Raw genomic sequence first — 20,118 nt, 5'->3', positions numbered from 1 at the left:
GGTAGTGCATGCCTGTAATCCCAGCACTTTGGGAGGCTGAGGCGGGAGGATCACTCGAGGCCAGGAGTTTGAGATTAGCCTGGGCAGAGAGAGATCCTTTGCCGAGAGATCCTGTCTCTATAAAAAATAAAAAAATTAGCCAAGCATGGTGGTGTGTACCTGCAGTCCCAGCTACTCTAGAGGCTGAGGTGAGAGGATCGCTTGAGCCTAGGAGTTCAAGGCTGCAGTGAGCTATGACTGGGCCGTTGCACTCTGGCCTGAGTGATGGCATGAGATCCTGTCTCTTTATAAGGAGAGAGAGAGAGAGAGAGAGAGAGAGAGACAAGAAGAATAGGGTAGAATAGCACTTCTAGGAATCTGGAGAGGATAGGAGGTGGTTTTATTATTTCTGGTGCAGGACAAGCTAGGTAACTTTGTAAGAAAAGATAAGAGCGCTAAAAATGTTATGCAGTGATGGCTTAATGATTATTTAAATCCATGAATTTAAATGCCTTTAGGATTTAATAAAAATATATCAAATATTAAACCATACTCTCTCTATATGTGTGTGTATAGAGAGAGAGAGAGAAACAGAGAGAGAGAGAGAGCACATTTATGGGTTAAATTGTGACCCCCTCCAACATTTCTATGTTGAAGTCCTACCCGTAGCACTTCAGAATGTGCCCTTATTTGGAGACAGGTATTTACAGAGGTAATCAAGTTAAAATGAGGTCATTAGGGTTAAATCACATGACTAGCATCCTTATAAAAAGGGGAAATTCGGACACAGGCATGCACACAGGGAGAGTGCCAGCTGAACATGAACATGGCCATCTACAAGCCAAGGAGAAGGGCCTGGAATAGATCCTTCCCTCACAGCCCTCAGAAGGAACTAATCCTGTTGGCATCTTGATCTTGAACTTCCAGCCTTCAGAAATGTGAGATAATAAATTTCTATTGTTTAAGCCACTTGGTTGTAATATACTGTTAAAGTAGCAGCTCTAGCAAACATTAGATTTGATATATTTTTATCCAACTACTGATTCACTATCATCAAGCAGATGTTCTTACATCTATAAATTGGAGATTAGCAAAGCAGATATTCAAAATTTGGAAATGTATTTCACAGAGTTGATACAGAAAAAATTGTGCAGTCTAGAAATACTTTCTCCAGAAAACTCAATTAACCAATTTATAATGAAATGAATTCAAGAAAGATTCCCTAAATTATATCAGATATGTGTGAAAAGACTATGACATCACTGCCATTTCTTCACTTACAGCAAAGTCATACTGGAAAATCCACTTGACTTCTTTCTGTATTGGTTAGGGTCTTTAAAGAAATAGACGTTGCCTTTCTCATACAGAGATATCACAATATATTCCCCATGTTAGACTATGGATAGTTAAAAATATTCTTATTAAAATTTATCCTCTATAAAAAATTTTAAAAATTAAAAAAAAAATTCATCCTCTAGCTTCAGCATCCTCATTTCAAATACCTACCTTATAGGGTGTTTGTGAAGGTTACACGAGATGTGACGTGAAGACAGTACAAGCTTTGTGAACCATGAGAACCTATTATGATGATGATGATGTTTTTACCAGTAGTGTACACGCTTCCAGTTGCATGACATGTAATGATTCTTCTTCCTTAAAAAATCAATCTCTGGGGCTGAAATTTCAGGCTTGTCCTCACGGACCTACCATATAGACCTAACTGTTTATACAGAAGTTTGGCCCTGCCACCTACTCGGAAAATGCCATGTGGAATGTGGCAATTAAATAAGATAATGTATTGAATTGCTAGGCACATATAATACCTTGTCCCTCACCCCTTGTTGCCTTGTCCCATGTCTACAGGACAGAGTATGTGGACAAGCAGCGATGCCTCCACCGCTGCTGTTTCCCAGAATGCCACTTGGGACCGAAAAAAGATGAGGAATAACAGACAGCCACCAAACTCCACATTCCTCCTCTTCAAAAGGCAAAAACAAAACTAATATATCCTGTTACTGCAAATATGAATAAGGGAAAGTAAATTAAGTCTACTTTGTTTCTTCTAAGAAGAGGGCCAGCATGCTGAAAAGGAGGCAGTAACTTGACAGTAACCTAGGCAGCATTTATGAATTGTTAAGGGAATAAAACCTCTTTGTGGGAAGATCTCCCATGTGTAGCCCACTAGAAGTACCGTTTCCAGTGAATTCATCTTAATAGTATGCCAGCAGATGTTCGCTTGGATGACCAAGGCCCTGCTACGCCTGGCTTCTCCTCCTGCAAAGAATTATGGCGGAGCAGGGCACCTAAAGAAAATATACTGCCTTCACCGCCACGCAAAGGGGCCCCACATTCTCAAGGCTACCACAGGCCTCAGACATTCCACAGTCTCTCTGCATCCTCTTCCCCAACGGAGATGTCTCAATAAATACATAAACACTTTGGAATTTTTTAAAAATATCGACATTTATCTAAGTCTCAAAGCATGCAGCAAATACTGCTTCTCACTCTACTTTGGTATAAGTCAATTTCCTTCATCTACTTTGAATGTGAGGAAATATAGGCCCAGGGAGGTTAAGTGCTTCTTTGAGGTCGTCAAAGTCAGTCAGGTGTTTTGATGAGATCACAGCCTAGAGTTCTTTACTCCGTTCCTATAGAGAAATCACCAGGCCATCTCTTTTCTCATTACAGCATTATTTATTTTAATGCTGAGCCCACTGAATAGGCACAATAAAACACACAGTGAAAATTCATTTCTCCCCAGTGACATAACAATCAGTCAATAAACTGAACTATTTCATGCTTCACAAAAAACAAGATAATATCAGTAGTTAAGATGCTTTATAAAGCATCTACATTTCAACTAGTTCCAGGTCACCAAATAAGATATACACAATGAATTTTTTTTAACTATTCATAGTAAAAACATATAAAAATCACAAGATATTTCATGTTAGGCTCTAAATAGTATATGTACAAATTTTGACATAAATCACATTTCAAAACCAAAACATAAATACAATTTAGAAAATATTTTTCTACCTTGGATAGAATAACAAAAACTCACTGGCATTTAACAAAAATGTTATCTTTACAAACAAAAATTTTTAAAGCCACCTACTTTAGAGAAATTATTAATATTTACTCTAACGTTTCCAGAGGCTGCTGTGCAAAATAGGATATATGATTCTTCTGGATTATAAATTCCATTCCTATTACTGGAAGTACTAAAAACAGATTGAATCATCTCTTGGTTGGGTTGGACCATCAGAGACTCCAAGAATCAACAGGTGGCTAAAACAGGTCATTGGTAAAGTCCATTCCAACTGCGTTTCTGCAATTCCAAGGGATAGGGTGGGGGGAAGGTTGAATCAGCGCCTGTCAGGCTATTAATTTCCCCATTTTAATCCTCTTGGTGCTCAAGGGGCTCCACCTACACTAATTGTTTTACCCCCTTCAGCTTCGGTTTCTCTCTGCCTAAATGTGAGTGCCGCTCCCCACCCAGTAGAGTTCTCTTGTATTTGAAGAGTCAGCAGGTATTGGAGCAATCATCCCACTAAGGTACCCCTCAACTCCATTCATACCAAAAACAATTGTTTAAAATTCTGTTGCAATAATATTGAAGAAAAAGCTTTATTCTGGGTTGAGATTAGTTTAAGCAAAGAAGCAGTGAGGTGGGAGGACCACTTGAGACCAGGAGTTTGAGACCAGCAAGGCCCGTGTCTCTGAAAAATAAAAAAATAAAAAAGTTAAAAAATTAGCCAGGCCTGGTGGCACATGCCTAGAGTTCCAGCTACTCAGGAGGCTGAGGTAGGAGGATCACTTGAGCCCAGGAGTTCAAGGCTACAGTGAGCTATGATTGCACCACTGCACTCCAGCCTGGGTGACCAAGAAAGAACCTGTCTCTTAAAAATAAAAAAAATTATGCACATCTTGCCAAGTCAATTAGTCTTTTTTTATCAATAAACTTTAGTTTTTAGAGCAGTTTTAGGGTCACAGCAAAACTGAATGGACAGTACAGAGAATTCCCATACACCCCATTGTGCCCACCGCCCCTCCCCACCACCTCCCCTACTACCAACATCCCCCACCAGAGTGGTACATTTGTTAAAATCAGTGAAGCTACACTGACACATCTTTACCACTGAAAATCCACAGTTTACATCAGGGCTCACTCTTGGTATTGTACATTCTATGGGTTTGGACAATGACACGTTTCCATCACTGTAGTATCATACAGAGTAGTTTTACTACCCCACTTATTCATCCCTTCTGCCCTCTCTCTCAAACCTCATTGCAGCAAATAAATATTTTTTAAAACAATCATAAACCTTCATAGACATGGACAATAGGAAAGAATACAATAGGAATAAAATTTTGGAAGCTGGGAAGCAGATGGATGAGTGGCAATGATCTAGCAGACCCAGAAAACTGAACCCCAAGACAGCAGTCAGTAAAGAATCCTCAAAAAGCATCGATTACTTCTGGAACTGGGAGTCAGGGAGTAAGAACTAAAACTAGGAGCACTAGGGTAAAATATGTTTGATAAGTAAAGCTGTAAATCCCCTCTCAGTTTTCCCCACTGGGTGACTGCCTCTTTCCATCCCAGCAGGAATCTAGAGATTTACCCTCTGGAGAGCGTGAAACAGCTGTGTGAACCAGCAGCTAGATGCTTTTGCCTCCCAGGCAGAAGATGAAGACTCTATGCTGGGGAATCAGACTGCACAAGAGAAAATCTCAAAGACTCTGATACTGGTGATTCCCGGTTTATTCAACAGTGAAGTTTAAAGTTGACAAGCTCCATGTGTGTGTGTTATGAGCTGACAGGCAAGATTTTAAGGAAAGCTACTAACAAAATGAAAGACCAAAACAAATGAACTCACATTAACTTGGAGAAAACAGATTATGCAAAGAAAAGAAAACTGCAAATAAACTACCACTAATACCTTCAGAGATATGAAACAAGAACAGGATGCTATTTAGAAAGAAACATTCAAAGAACAAAAACAAGCTACTGGACATTAAATACACAACAGAAATGAGAAACTCAATAAAAACATTAGAAGAGAAAGTTCACGCAATCTACCAGAGAGAACAAAAAGATAGAGATGGAAAATAGAACAGCAAAAAATAAGAACATTAGGAGACTAGTCTGGAAACACACAAATGACAATAGGAGTTCCAAAGGAGAGAACAAAGAAAATGTGTAGGTAGTTAGAAATCACCAACAAAATAATTGCAAGAAAATTTCCTAGAATCAAAAGATGTAAGTTGCCAAGTCTGAAAAGGCTCACCAGATACCTAACACATTAGATATGGATCCACACCAAGGCAAATCATTGTGAAATTACAAACACTGGAGAAAAAAGACTGTCGGTTTCCAGAAAAGAAAAAAAAAATTTTTTTTTAAAGGTTACATAAAAAAGGTTGGGAATCAGAATGGATTTGCACTATTTCAGTAGCATCACCAGGAGCATGAAGCCAAGGAGGAATGCCTTTAAAACTCTAATGAAGACCTTTAAAAAATCCAAACCCATTGAATGTAGAAAACTACATTGAACGTAGAATTCTGTTCCCAGGCAAAGACTAGCACAATCACTTTCAAATATACAAAATCTCAGTGCCTCCAAGGCACTCTTTTTCAAGAAGCTATCTATGAATGTGCCAAAATGCTAGAGGAACTAGAAAGAGGAAAACTTGGGATATGAAGAAATCCAACTCAGAAGAGGGAAAACAGTGATTCCCAGGAATATCACAGAGATCCCAGAATGATAGCTATGCACCAGATGTAGAGGTCGACCGTTCCATATTGAAATCGGTTGACCAAAGAGACAAGCGTGTTAAAGATTATCATTACCATGATCTCCCTGCCATGGTATCATCTTTTTATCTAAGAACAGCTTTCCAGGACAAGCTGGCACAGTTCTTATCTATCATTGAGCTCTCTTTGCCATGCGCTGGTGAAGTTTTTGCTCATATTCCACGCCCCACTTCGTAGATCAGATGAGGACTTTCATTTCATTCCTAAGTAGTTTTCTGCTTTCATCTAATCCTGAAAGCTAGGAGCAGGCCATGGTGAGCTTAGAAATAAAAGATACAGAGCAGCCAACTTTTTGGTCCTATTCCACTGGACGTTCAACACCTGGTTCGCATTACAGCTCTTTCAGATGACAACTGTGGCAGCCACGGCAGTACACCTCTTAAATCTCCAAAGGCAGGAAACGTTATTGAATGACGTCCCCAGCCATCATGTTTGAGCCAAGGCCACACTTCCCATGGGTTTCTCCTAGCCAATAACTGAGGGTTAAATCCCAGAATAATCTGGCTGGGGAAGCGCTGGGCCAGATTAAGGGAGCAAAGAGACTATACACCGACATAGCAAAAGGAATTAGCTAGCATGGACTCGGAGGAGCTGAGGCAGTATCCCTGAGATTGGATGAGAGGGCTTGACCAAGAGGGCTGGAATACAAGACTGGATACGCAAAAATTCATCAACTTCAGGTACTTTCTCGGGACACAAAACCTAATAATCTGGCAAGGACCCTAGGAGATAGGGCAAACTACTGCCAGGGTGACTCTTAGAGACCTGGAACAAGTGATGTCAAACACTAAGTGAAGCAGAAAAGCTGAGCTGATAGAAGTGGGCAGGCTGGAATGAATTTCCTTTGAGGCAGAAAACCCACCAGAGGATAATGTTCCATGGGAGGACTTGGACAGTGCACTTGAACAGCATCAGGCATGTGCTGGTAAGAAAGGTACTAGCATCGCTAAGTGCTTGATGTGTCCTCTGCAGGCCAGTGTTGACTAGATTAGGTAATCAGAGACCTGGGCTTGTTAAATCCATGGAGATTTGCCAGCCAACTGCCCCCAACCCAAGTAATAAAAGCCAGGCAGAGTTGTTTAATCGTAGAAGCTAAGAGGCCTCAGATAACGACAAGTAAAGTTGAAGAGGGAGCCAAGGGGAATTGTGGAGATGGTTAACAGGGCACAGCATGTTTAGTAGCAAAACAGATGGGTGGCTAACAAGGATACTGCTTAATGCCTACAGCCAAAAAAGGGCAAGAATAGGGGAGCAGAGGCTGCGAATGGTCATGCCAATGGAAGTCATAATCCTTGCATAGTTCCTAAGCCTGAGTCAACAATCTTACCAACATAGGTCTTATTTTCCAAAGATCTTTTAGTTCTTCTTTGTAATTAGTTTAAATTCTCCCTAATTCCACTTAGCTTTGAACTTCAAAGGACAGAGATCTTTACCTACGTAAAGGATGCTGGGCTGTGCCTCAGAGAGCTCCTCCCAGGCCTGGAGCTCTCTCCCTGGAAGTGGGCAGAACCCCAGGGAAACACTCCACGTGGTGAGAGTCCAGGCACAAGCAAAGCAGAAGAGCAACCACTCATGAAGCCCTTTAGCTTAGACTAGCTATGCAGGACCCACCTATCTGGTGCTGGGGCCATCCTCCACTGGAGTGCCCAGCGCTGGGTTATGGCAGCCTGCCCACAGAACACAACCTACCCCAAGGCCCTGGGTCAGGCCTAAAGCAGGAGGGCAGCTAGGAGCACCACGGCAAAGGGCCCTGTCTCCCCACTGACCAGGCAGGAGGGCAGAGAAGAACATTCAGTACCCACTGGGGCTAGGCCACGGGCAGTGACAATCTGGGAAGAGAGGGGCAAGGCAGTCAGTGAAGCAGGGGCTTGGAGGAAGGGCCCACGGCAGCCCCTCCAAAGGGGTGCCCTGTCCACAAATCATTGTGAGAAGGTCACTCCTTGTGCAGGCACCACGCCAGTGTCTGGCCCACCCTTGTCGTGCTCAACACACAGAAGCCCCTGCATTCCAGTTTGTCTAGGACTGTGTGAGGAAGGTCATTGACGTAGTGCTCACAAAAGTTGTTTCCCAGGATGCTTTGCTTTGAAGCCCCTAGATGCTGCATCAGCTCCGCAATCCAGTGCTCATCGCCTACCATGGCGGGGCTCATCGCCCGCTATGATGGGGCTCATCTCCATGGGGATCTGGGTGCTGATGAGCGCAGAGGACACAGTGCATGCACCCCCGCCAGGCCTCCACCCCATGTCTCTGGGCTTGGCGCTCACGCCAGCCCACATCAGGACTGTGACCCACCCAAACATACATTTAAATAGTTTGATATCTGAGACTATTACTGAACATTTAGCAATATGACATTTACCCTTAGATATTTACTATCATGGAGCTTTGATTTTCTCAATGTATTAAAAAAAAATTTTTTTTTGAGACAGTCTCACTCTGTCACTCCAGCTAGAGTGCAAAGGCATGATCATAGCTCACTGCAACCTCGAACTCCTAGACTCAAGGGAACCTCCTGCCTCAGCCTCCCAAGTAGCTGGGACTACAGACCCACGCCACCATGCCCAGCTAATTTTTTTTATTTTTCGTAGAGATGGGGGGTCTCACTCTTGATCAGGCTGGTCTCGAACTTCTGACCTCAAGCAATCCTCCCACCTCAGCCTTCCAGAGTGCTAGGATTACAGGCGTGAGCCACTGCGCCCGGCCTAAATGTATTAAATATTAAATGTACTTAAATATGTACAAATACAGATTTGTACTTATCACTACAAACTTGATAAATACAAATATGTATGCTTTCCCCCTGTCATTTATGTGGGAAAGTTCAAAAAGGGTAGTCACACTCAAAGCTATTTAAGTATATTGCTAGCATTTAATGAGAATAAATTGTGTTGGTATACAAATACAGAAGAAAAAATTTGCAGAGCTTAACTTAACAGCTCAGTGATCCTCATTGGTCCATAGCTGTTCTAAATATTTGTAATTTTCAGTTTCCATCAATGCGCCAAAGAAAAGGATAAAAATGAAATGAAACTTTGGGACCTAAGCATCCACTGTGGCCAAGTGCCCAAACCAGTGGGTTATTTCCGTAGAGAGCCACCTGCAGAGCAAGCACACCCCAACATGTGCTGAGTGCCCACCAAGTAACAGTTGATTCCTCACAGTTATTAAATTTAATCCTCACAAAACACTTGATATTATTACACTCCTTTTGCAGATGTGGAACTAGGCTTTGAAGGATTAAGCAGCTCATTGAGAGATAGCAATAAGTGTTAGCTGTTGGGTTTGAACCCAGATCTTCTGACACTAGATGCGGCATTTGTTCTACTTTGGCATAGAAACCTATAGATCAAGAGTTGGCAAACTTTTCCTGTTAAGGGCCAGAGAGTACATATTTTAAGCTTTGTAAGCCTTATGGTCTCTGTTGCAACTATTCACCTCTGCCCTTGTAGTGTGAAAACAGCCAGAGATAATATACAAATAAGAGTTTAATTGTGTTCCAATAAAGCTTCATTTCCAAACACAGGTGGTGGGCTAAATTTGGCCAGGGGCCATGATTTGCTGACCTCCAATATAGGCTAAAACATACAAACAAATCACAAAGTGACTAGGCTCTAAAGACTCTCCTTTTCTGACCTTCAGAGGCATTTTTCGTTACTGCTCTGCTTACTGTACTGATCATGCAATAATTATGATTTCACTGTAAATTCATCTTTCAGTTCCTGTCTCTTCCACAGTGCCAGCCTGCCTCTCCCTACCACCAATTCCAGTGTTGTGGTTAAACACTTTAAGGCAGTGATCATGTCCTGACACTTTCCTTACCACTCTGAAAAAAAAAAAAAAAAAAAAAAAGAATAAGGCAGTGATCAGTAACTTTTTTTTTTAACATCATACCAATTCAGGAAAAATAAGCTCTTCCCCCTCCACTTGGTAAAAACAGCTTTATTGAATCCCAAAATGTAAAAACAATATATTCTTACAACTTAGATTCCTTTAACAAATATTTTCAGAATCATCTTTCTAATTTTCCTTTCCTTAATTTTATGTAGTGCTTTAGGCTTCAAAACATTCTAGAGGCCAGGCATGGTAGCTCATGCCTGTAATCCCAGCACTTTGGGAGGCCAAGGTAGGAGGATCGCTTTAGGCCAGGATTCCAAGACCAGCCTGGACAACACAGTGAGTCCTTATCTCTACAAAAAATTTAAAAAGAAATTAGCAAGGTGTTGCGGCACATGCCAGTAGTCCCAGCTATGTGGGTGGCTGAGACAGGAGGATTTCTTGAGCCCAAGAGTTCAAGGCTGCAGTGAGCTATGATCATACCACTGCATTCCAACCTGGGCAGCAGAGCAAGACCCTGTCTCCAAAAACAAAAACAAACCAATAACATGTCTTCTAGTATATTATCTCATTTATCTTTGAAGTCAACTTTGAAGTAGGCATTATTATGGAGAAACCTGTACTCAACAGAGGTTAAGTGACTCGCCCAAAGTCACAATTCCTTCTCTTCAATTTAACATTGAACAAGCAAGTACTGTGCTAAGTGCAGATAATAAGAAGATAATTAAAATCCCAATTCCTTGCCTTTCTCCCTTTTCCTCTTTGTTAATCCCTGGCCTCTGCTAAAACCCAGGAGCCTAGATAAGCAATTCTGAAAAGATTCTTCTCCTAGTGGTGGTCCAGGTAGCTTTTTCCCCTTAAGGTCTCTGCTTTGTTAAAGTGAAAGCTACATTTGAAATTAGATCAGAGACCTTTCTGAAAAGTCAAATAGGGTATGAAGCTCTCGTGTCTTGGGCTGCTCATCCACTGCTTTATGGAATTCTCTCCATGGACTCATCTACACTATTATAAATCATTTTTAAAACTTATTAGATTGTCTGGTCAATATAAAGTTAGTTCTTGTTATTACATTCCATTTACTACTCGTTCTGAGAGTTAGTTTTATTTCCCCAAATAAATATAAATTCCTTATAGTCTTTCTATACCCTTTGAAAGGACATTATTTACTATATTCCTTTCATCTGTCAACAGCCTTTCTGCATATGGTCAGTCCTTGTGTCTACTGGCCTTTCTTCAACTAATTTTAAAGAAAGGATATTTTCTAACATGGGTTCTTTATTTGATCAATTGTGTTACTTGTTCATAGTTATTTCTTCAAGATCTGATCTTAATTCTTTCAGATCCTGCTGGTTGGCTAATATGCATAGCTGTACGGCTGTCCTGATATTTTCACTGAGCACATTCAGTAGTTTAGGGTATTTTTAGTTTCAGGGAAGGACCGTTTTTAATTACAAAGAGTAGCTGTCACATAGATAGCCTTCTGAAAGAAACTTTCTTCGCCCTACTTACCTCTGCAATCAGATCATGTAGCTCTCCTTCACTGGGGCAGCATCCTAATGACCTCATAATTGTTCCAATCTCTCTGGGAAAGAAAGGTTGTCAATAGTTTTAGAATATAAACTCTGAAAAGGCAAGTGCTAGATTTCTCTAAATTATTTCAGAGCATATGTATTATAACATAGCAACCAAATCACTCTGATATTGTCTTGTGATTATAAAAGATGCTTCCTGGGAAAAGAAAAAGGCAGGCAAGTGAACCAAAGACAGATGAAAGAAATGTTTTCACTGACTGGCAAATGCAAGCCCTGCCTGGGCCAAAATCAAAAACTTCTAGAAAAGGAATAGAAAGGAGCGGTGGGGAGTAAAAAAAGAAACATCAGCCACTGACCAGCTGATTTTAAGTGTTATTTAACTCTTTTGAGCCTCAGTTTCCACATCTGCAAAATGGGCATGATGATGTCTACCCAAGGGTTTTGAGGTGAAGTTTACATTAGTATCACAGTGCTTAAAAAGCATGGCCTCTAATGCCAAACAGGTAGGGTTCAAATCCCAGCTCTGTGACTTGCTAGATGGGGCAGGTTACCTACCTAATCTCTGTGTACATAAGACTACCTGGTAGGTAACAGAGTACCTTCCTTGAAACACTTACAACTGGACTGGGGGACACACTAAGAGTCAAATAAGAAGAGCTATCGTAATGTAAAGCATAATTCTTGGCAGAGTAGCCACTCAATAAATGTTAGTTACTCAACTCACTCTGCTCCCTAATAATGTAGTTCAATGCAACAAATAACCTAAAAGTATAAATTCTATTCAATACACCTTGGATACTAAGACCAGGGATTTATAACACATTATTAAATATTTCCATTCAAAATTATTAAAACTAAAGTTGTAATATTTGCATGTTAATTTAATTTCACAAAAATTCACTTAAGTAGACTATTTACCATTCTAGATAAGTTTAGTGGAATTATATTTATTGCCAATTTTACTGAGAAAGCATTTAAATAAGAATTTTAAAATTCTTCTCTTAAAGAGGTTGCAGGATGAGTATCAAGTTGAAAGAAAACCCTAAAGTCAAGAACTGTGGAAACAGGATTCTTACTTTTCATTTATTGATTTTCCTTCATAATAAATGAAAGGCCAAAAAAAATTTAATGTCTTCCTGTCACCCATATTTCATACCTCCCTGAGTAGCTTAGACTTGACATTGTTTTTCATGCCCATATCCCTCATTTAGGCAAGATCTGAACATGACAGTGTTACTATTAATAGAAACTAAAAACATTTTATAAGATTATACTTTCTCTCAAAATGTCCCTAGAGGTATCCCATGAAATTGAATAACACCAATGTAGTAAATTAGTTATTATAACACCAGACTGGCTATTGTATACATTAGAATGAATAGTTAATGAGGCAGGGACAAAAAAATATGATTTGAAAAGTATTCACAGATTTATATCCTCTGCAACATTCTAAGCCTTTTGGTATTCAAATCAGAAAACTGCTTAAACTCCAGAATCAGAGAAAGAAGGATAAAAGTTGTGTTAACACAACAAAAGGGAGAGCAGGAAAGGGAGGACGGGGAAGAAGGTCTTTGCAGGAAAGAATTTTGAAGGAGACTAGGACAAATATTGCATGTTTTCACTCATATGTGGGAGCTAAAAAAGTAGATCTCATGGAGGTAGGGAGTAGAATGGTGGTTACCAGAGGGTGGGAAGGGAAGGAGGGAAGGATGAAGAGAAGCTGGTTAATGGGCATAAAAATACAGTTAGATAAAAGGAATAAGTTCTCTTCAATAGTACAGTAGGGAAAGTACAGTTAACAATAATTTATTGTATGCTTCAATATAGCTAGAAGAGAATTGTTATATTTTCAACACAAAGAAAAGATAAATGTCTGGGGTGATGGATACCCCAATTACCCTGACTTGATCATACACATTGTACACCTGTATCAAAATAGCACATGTACTTCAAAAATATGTACAACTATGATATGGCAATAAAAAGTATATTTTAAAAAGAATTTTGAAGGATGCGAGATGAGGAAAAGAGCAATTCTAGGTCTGTGCTGTCCAGTACAGTAACCATAAACTAACTATATCTGGCTATTAAGCATCTGAAATGGGATTAGTCCGAATTGAAGTGTGCAGTAAGTGTAAAAATACACACTGATTCCAAAAACTTAGTATGGAAAAAATAGCTCATTAATAATTTGGAATATTGATTATATGTTGAAAGGATAATATTTTAGACATATTGGGTTAAATAATACATATTGTTAAAATTAATTCTACCTGGGTTAAATTAAGTTTAGCCTAAAGCTGCCTCCTTACATATTTTAAGTTCGACCTAAAGGTTTCTCCGTAAGTACTGAATTGTAACCTAACTGTTATAATTAGTTGTAACTGTGTAAATAGACTGTAACCTAGGCTTGGACCAATCGCAGAGTTTTGACCAATCGCAGGAGGCCAACTGTTCAAACTATATTCAGATAAGGCAAATGCCAAGCTGTAACGAATCTACCTGTTTCTGAATCTAGCCATTTCTGTACCTCATTTCCGTTTTCTGTACATCACTTTCCTTTTTCTGTCCGTAAATATCTGACCATGTGGCACCTCTGAGTCGCTCTGAACCTATTCTGGTTCAGGGGGCTGCCCGATTCTCAAATCATTTTTTGCTTAATTAAACTCTGTTAAACTTAACTTGTCTAAAGTTTTTCTTTTAGCACCTGTTCAGAGGGAATAGATACCATCACGAGTCAGATTCTGAGAAGAGAGGCAGATAAAGAGAACATTAGAATTACATGGTGCTCTGTCAGCAATAGAAATCCCCTTGTGCCTCTCTGAGAAACTTTAAACAATATTTAAATTGTTTTTTAATATTTTGGGGCTATATGGATTGTGGTTTTTCTCTAATGTTATAATACTGGACCCAAGATAGCCATTTTATATTCAGGTTATTTAAGTGCTGTATGAGATTATGATACAAATTTCCCTGCCTTACATTTTCTTAATACTTTATGTGCATAATATTTGGAAAGTACTTTCACATATGCAATCTTACTTTTCACAACGACCCTGTCCTAGTTACCTACGCATTATTATTCCAATTCACAGATAAATAAACTGAAACTTAGAAAGGATAAATGACCTGCCCACGGTTGCACAGCTAGTGAGTGGCAGCACTAAAGTTAAAATGATGCCAGATCCCATTCATTCAACAAAACAAATATGAGTGCCTACTATGTGCCATAGAGTAAGCTAGGTGCTAAGGATACAGTAATGAATAAGCTAAAAATTATCCTTGTACTCATGGAATTTATGTTCTAACAGAGAATGATGAACAAACGATTATAATAAAGGAGATAAATTGAGGGAGGTGGGCAGTGGCTGGTAAAGGATGTCATGGACACATGAAGAAGAGGCACTAAACTAGACTGGGATTACGGGGCCAGGGAAAGCTGCCATCAGAATTAACTTTTAAACTACTTAAAGCTTAAATAGGAAGACAAATGTTTCAAGCAGAGGAATAGCATAGCAAAGGCCCTGCGGTGAGCGGGATCATGAGACAGTAGGGGAGTGGGATTTGATTGGACTCAGAAAGTAAAGGAATGTGACTAATCTGTTACCTCAAGTCGTATTGTGTAGTTCTTATCTGTATCTCTAGTGTGTGCTTTGGAAACAGGATAATGAAGAAACTTGCATATGAAGACTTCGCGGCTTTCCTCTGTGTAGTGCAAGGCAAGGTGCTCTGCTAAGAGTGAACGGGAAAGGAGAAAAGAGAAGTCTTAGCTGTTTCTGGGCTTTCTCCACCACTTACCATCGCCAGGACTTGCCTCTCCGGGCACATATATGTCAAGACGGCAAGCCGCATCCTTGCTTTCACATTCGAAAACCTGCCCTTCCTCACGTGCCGGGTATTTTCTGTGCCCTCCATTCCTCTCCATCTTGCACTTTCCCCAAGGGACGAACCTCTACTGTTGCAGCGGGCTCCTTTGCCTCAGGCTTCCTGTTGCGCTTAATGCAAAGCATAGCATTGCAGTCTTCCGCCGCTGCATAGCAAGCTGTCCAAAGCCTAGTGGCCTATTCAACAACGATGTATTGTTTTTCACGATTCTGTGGGTTGACTGGGTGGTTCCTCATTGGTTTTGCCTACGCTCACTCATGGAGTTATGTTTAGCAGTTAATTACCCCATACACGGTTGCTCAGTACTCTATAGTCAGCCATTTAAAACTGCCATTATCACCATCCTGCACTCTGGGTCCCTTCACCTTCCATCCTGCCTGCTCTGCTCATCTATAACCCTGAACATCTCTAATTTTCATTTCCTTTCTTCCTATGAAGTACTGCTGGAAGAAAATAGTTAACAGAAAAAGCCATGACCTACTACCAATTCATGCAATCCAATATCAAATGTATCCTGGATGCGGCCTAACAATCCTTTCATTCATCTCCTGCTGATTTCCTAGAAAACTCCCCCCAAAACAGCCATTCTGGATCATGTCTTGCCACAAGTTCCAAACGCTGACTCACTTCATCCCAGCAGAGTCCTTCTCACCCACTTCACATGCAAACTGCCTATCACTGGGCACTATGATTAATCCTCATATCACCTTTATAGTCACTGACTTTGTACCACTTTAGAGGTATGTGCTCCCAGCCGTGAGAGAATAAAAAGTGCTCTTCCTTCTCAAGCAAGCCCCTTAGATTTCCTTAGTTCCAGTCCTGGCTCTTGTTCTTAACACGCTTGCTTTTCCCTCTCAGCATCTTCATTCTTTTCTTTGGTAGCTGCTTCCTCTTTTGCCCTAAAATTTTCAGATATCTTCCTTATGCTGAGAAAAAAAATTGTTAGGTGCTTCACCACCCCCAACCATTCTATTTCCCTGCCTCCTTTCACTAATTACAATACCTTTCTTCCAAATTACTTATCTTGTAACTGGATAAGTTACAAGATACGGAAAACTCCATTTTCCACTCACCCACCATAGGCCTAACTCCTTTGCAGAATCCTGCCGTCACTAGCTCTCCACTAGTCAACCAATCAGTCTATGTCTCCCTCTCACCCCCTCCTTTCCTTCCTCATCTCCATCTCCCTCTCTTCTCCCTATAACCCCCTCACTGCCCCCTGCAAGATGATCTCTATAGTTTAAAATATTACAGAAGGCTAGGGAACAATCAGACAAAAGGAAGACCAGTGGCGACCCTAATAAGAGCACTTGCAGAGGAGAGGGGAGGAAAACCCCAAAGTGCCAGTGGTAAGAAAATGTAAATCACGAATATAGAATACACCATGTAGGAGCATGGCTAATACAAAGCATGCACATCATAGCCAAGAGCTAATAGTTACACAGCACTTGCTACATGCTAGGCACCATTCTGGCACAGTACATATATTAACTCATTGAATCCTCACAACAACTGAAGAGGCAGTATTACTATTATCCCCATTTTACAGATGAGAAAACTAAAGCCCAAAGACGTTAAATAACTTGCCCAGGATCCCATATAGTCAATACATTTAAGCAATGATTTTCTCAGGACTAGGGAAATCTAAAGTAAGAGCTGGGAAGAAGTCTGACAAGAGGAATGAGTAGGAAATGAGGATGAGTGTCTGGATGCAGTGGCTCACACCTGTAATCCCAGTGCTTTGGGAGGCCAAGGTGGGAAGATCACTTGAGGCCAGCCTGGGCAACACAGCGAGAAAAAAAAATTAGCCGATGTATGTACCCGTAGTCCCAGATGCTTGGGAGGCTGAGGCAGGAGGATGGCTTGAGCCCAGGCTGCAGTGAGCTATGATCGTAACACTGCTCTCCAGCCTGGGTGACAGAGTGAAACACTGCCTGAGAAAAAGAAAATGGGGGTGAGAACAGAAACACAGTTGCTCACAATGTGAGGAAAGTAGATTAATCAGCTCTCTGGCTTGGGAATGGACATCTCCTTAAGGCTTCTAAGAATAGTCCTCACAACTCTCTCATATCCCTTATAACACTATCATGATCTGCGTGGATGTGAGAAAAAACATCTTCTGGCTGTCAGGTTAGTATTAGTAGAATATGGTTCTATAATGTTTTATTATGTGTGCCAGGCTTGTTTTAAAGTGCTTTAACTATTCTTATTCACTTATTCCTCATAAAAGCTCTATGTGATAGGTACTATTATTTTACAGAACACAACACCAGTAAATAGTAGAAATGGGATTCAAACACACGCATTCTAGGATCCATGCTACTAACCACTGCAACTGTTGCCTGTCACAAATCTCAATTAGACACTTAGTTAGACTTAAAGGAGAACTTCTTGACTATAACAACGTGCTTCCAAAGAAAGCTATGGATATTCCACTCCATGGGAGCTTTGAAGACAGACCCAGGAGTCACAAACTGATTACTCAACCGGCAAATATGGCCCTCAGATAATGTTTTGTTTAGTGTAGGGCACACATGCGGGCATGAGTACTGTCCTGTACTCTGTCTGATTCACATGTTTATGTTATAGGTTGGTCCCCATAAGAATTTGTGTTTATCACTCCTGTAAAATACGAGTTTTGTGTCATTCAGGAATTTACCTGCAGGAAGGGGAATGAGCCAAAATGACATCTTAACCCAAGTGTTCTGACTCTTTAAGATTATTTTTAAGAACACACACAGACACTAAACCAGTGGTTTATGTAAAAGAATGTTCTTGTTTTTAGAAGATCCACACTGTGCCAGGCACAGTGGTGTGCATCTGTAGTCCCAGCTAATGGGGAAGTTGAGGTGAGAGGATCGCTTGGGCCCAGGAGTTTGAGTCCAGACTGGGCAACATGGCAAGACCCTGTCTCTAAAAAAAAAAAGAAAGAAGATCCACACTAGAGCATTTGAGTAAAAGGTTACAATGTTTACAAACTTACTATCAAATAGCCCAGCAAAATGAAGATGATGATGATAATAACAATAATAATAATAAAATATATAAATATGTATATGTGTGCATTATATATATGGAGAAACACAGAAAGAGGGAAGGAAGGAGAGAGGGAGAGCAAGCAAAAGCCAAATAGCAAATTGTTAATAATTGGCAAATCTAGGTAAAAGCAGACAGGAATTCAGTGTACTACTCTTACAATTTGTAAGTTTGAAATTTTTTTAAATAAAAAGGTTTTATTTAAAAAAAAAACAAGATAAGCACACTTCATTCTCAGCAATCAAAACCAAAGTAATAACAAATGATAACAGAAATCCTGCCACATATAAAGTATTTATAAAACAATTTACTTTTGTGTTATACTATTTGTATCACTTTGGCTTGAAAAGCTGATTATTAAGGATGTCTTAATCCTCAGTTTCATAATATAATATATCAGTTACAACATTTTTACTCAGTACCTCAGAAACTTAGATAGAGCTAAAATATTGTTTCATGAAGTAAAAGTTGAAATGAGGCTGGATACAAGTCTCATTCCTTGCAGCTAAACGAACAGTACAGTTGACTTTTGAACAACGTGGGTTTGAACTGCACGAGTCCACGTACATGTGGATTTTTTTCTGCCTCTGCCACCCCAGAGATAGCAAGACCAACTCCTCCTCTTCCTCTTCAGCCCACTCAATGTGAAGATAATAAGGATGAAGACCTCCATGATCCACTTCCACTTAATAAATAGTAAATCTATCTTCCTTATGATTTCCTTAATAATATTTTCTTTTCTCTTGCTTTATTGTAAGAATACAGTATAAAATACATATGACACACAAGATAAGTGTTAATCAACTGTTTATGACTTCCAGTCAACAGTAGGCTATTAGTATTAATAGTTAAGTTTTTGGTGAGTCGAAACTTATACATGGATTTTCAACTTCATGGGGTTGGCACCCCTAACCTCCACTTTGTTCAAGACTCAACTATATGTGGAAAAGATGGAGTCCTTTTCATCCCTCTAATAACACTGATGAAGGCAGTGCTGTGAACTGCTACCTGCTACTACAGGATAAGAGCTGTTCTTTGTGATTGACTCTTGTTGAGCACTAGGCTCAAGTCATCAGAAGCGGAAATGGCTAGCTCTCTAAAGATGAGCAGCAGTTCCCAGCCAAATGGTCAGACTGACCTCGGGCCCCAAGAAGGGAGCTCACCAGGCAGGTGCCTTTCAGTTGCAATCAGTTGATTGCATTGCCCAGTAAAGGCAATGTAGAGAGTGAGAAGAAAATAGTATAGGAGCAAATAAGGCAGGGTAAGGGAGGTGATGTTTAAATACTAATAGCCCCTTCTTCCCCAATGTTTCTTTCTTCAAATGATAATGGAGTGAGATGATGTTATTTCCAGACTCCTCCCAAATTCCTAGGGTCCTTGAGATGAGAATAAAGGAAAATTATAGAAAAAGCAAAATTGACTCAGAGCTTCTCTTGTTCTCCCATGTTCTGAAATACAGGGCTAGAGGCACAGAACACCAAACAATCCTATGAGCTACTCTCACGTCATAATTCTGCTGCCAAGAACATGGCAGTGCAGCAGAAGGGGCCAGGTGGGCCCTGGAGAACTCCAGATGGTATCTGGCTGGAGCTGGGATCCTGGCCATTGTGGAGGAAACCATACTGCTACCAGTTCAGCCTCAGGAGTAGCAAGGCTACTAAAGGTGAGCGAGGAGAAAAGAGAAGGGCAAGAAAGAACATAGACCAGAAAAAGATCAGGCCATTAATTCTGATAAAGAGATAGAGGTCTATATAAATGGAAAGAACTGAAAAGAAAAATGTAAGAAAATACTGAAAGAAGTGAAAATAATGGTACAGGAGACAGGAAATAAAAACTTCATAGCTTAATGATGAAAATAAAAGAAAGAAGTTCAGGCCGGGCGCGGTGGCTCACCCCTGTCATCCCAGCACTTTGGGAGGCCGAGGCGGGCGGACTGTTTGAGCTCAGGAGTTCGAAACCAGCCTGAGTGAGCAAGAGCAAGACCCCGTCTCTACTAAAAAATAGAAAGAAATTAATCGGACAACTAAAAATATA

General features: G+C 40.3%; 1 protein-coding gene across 1 annotated transcript in view; it reads right to left on the bottom strand.

Annotated features, from left to right (window-relative positions):
- Positions 1 to 20,118, bottom strand: part of EFCAB2 (EF-hand calcium binding domain 2) — a 48,206-nt gene that overhangs the window by 10,342 nt on the left and 17,746 nt on the right. Inside the window, exon 3 of the mRNA XM_012644338.1 lies at positions 11,141 to 11,213. Coding sequence (XP_012499792.1) covers positions 11,141 to 11,213 — 73 coding nt within the window. The remainder of the gene's footprint in view (positions 1 to 11,140; positions 11,214 to 20,118) is intronic.

The sequence above is a fragment of the Propithecus coquereli genome, unplaced genomic scaffold (genome assembly GCF_000956105.1).
Source record: "Propithecus coquereli isolate 6110/MARCELLA unplaced genomic scaffold, Pcoq_1.0 Scaffold210, whole genome shotgun sequence".
NCBI lineage: Eukaryota > Metazoa > Chordata > Mammalia > Primates > Indriidae > Propithecus > Propithecus coquereli.
The sequence above is the reverse complement of the archived record's forward strand: the minus strand, read 5'-3'. Positions and strand labels throughout refer to the sequence as shown.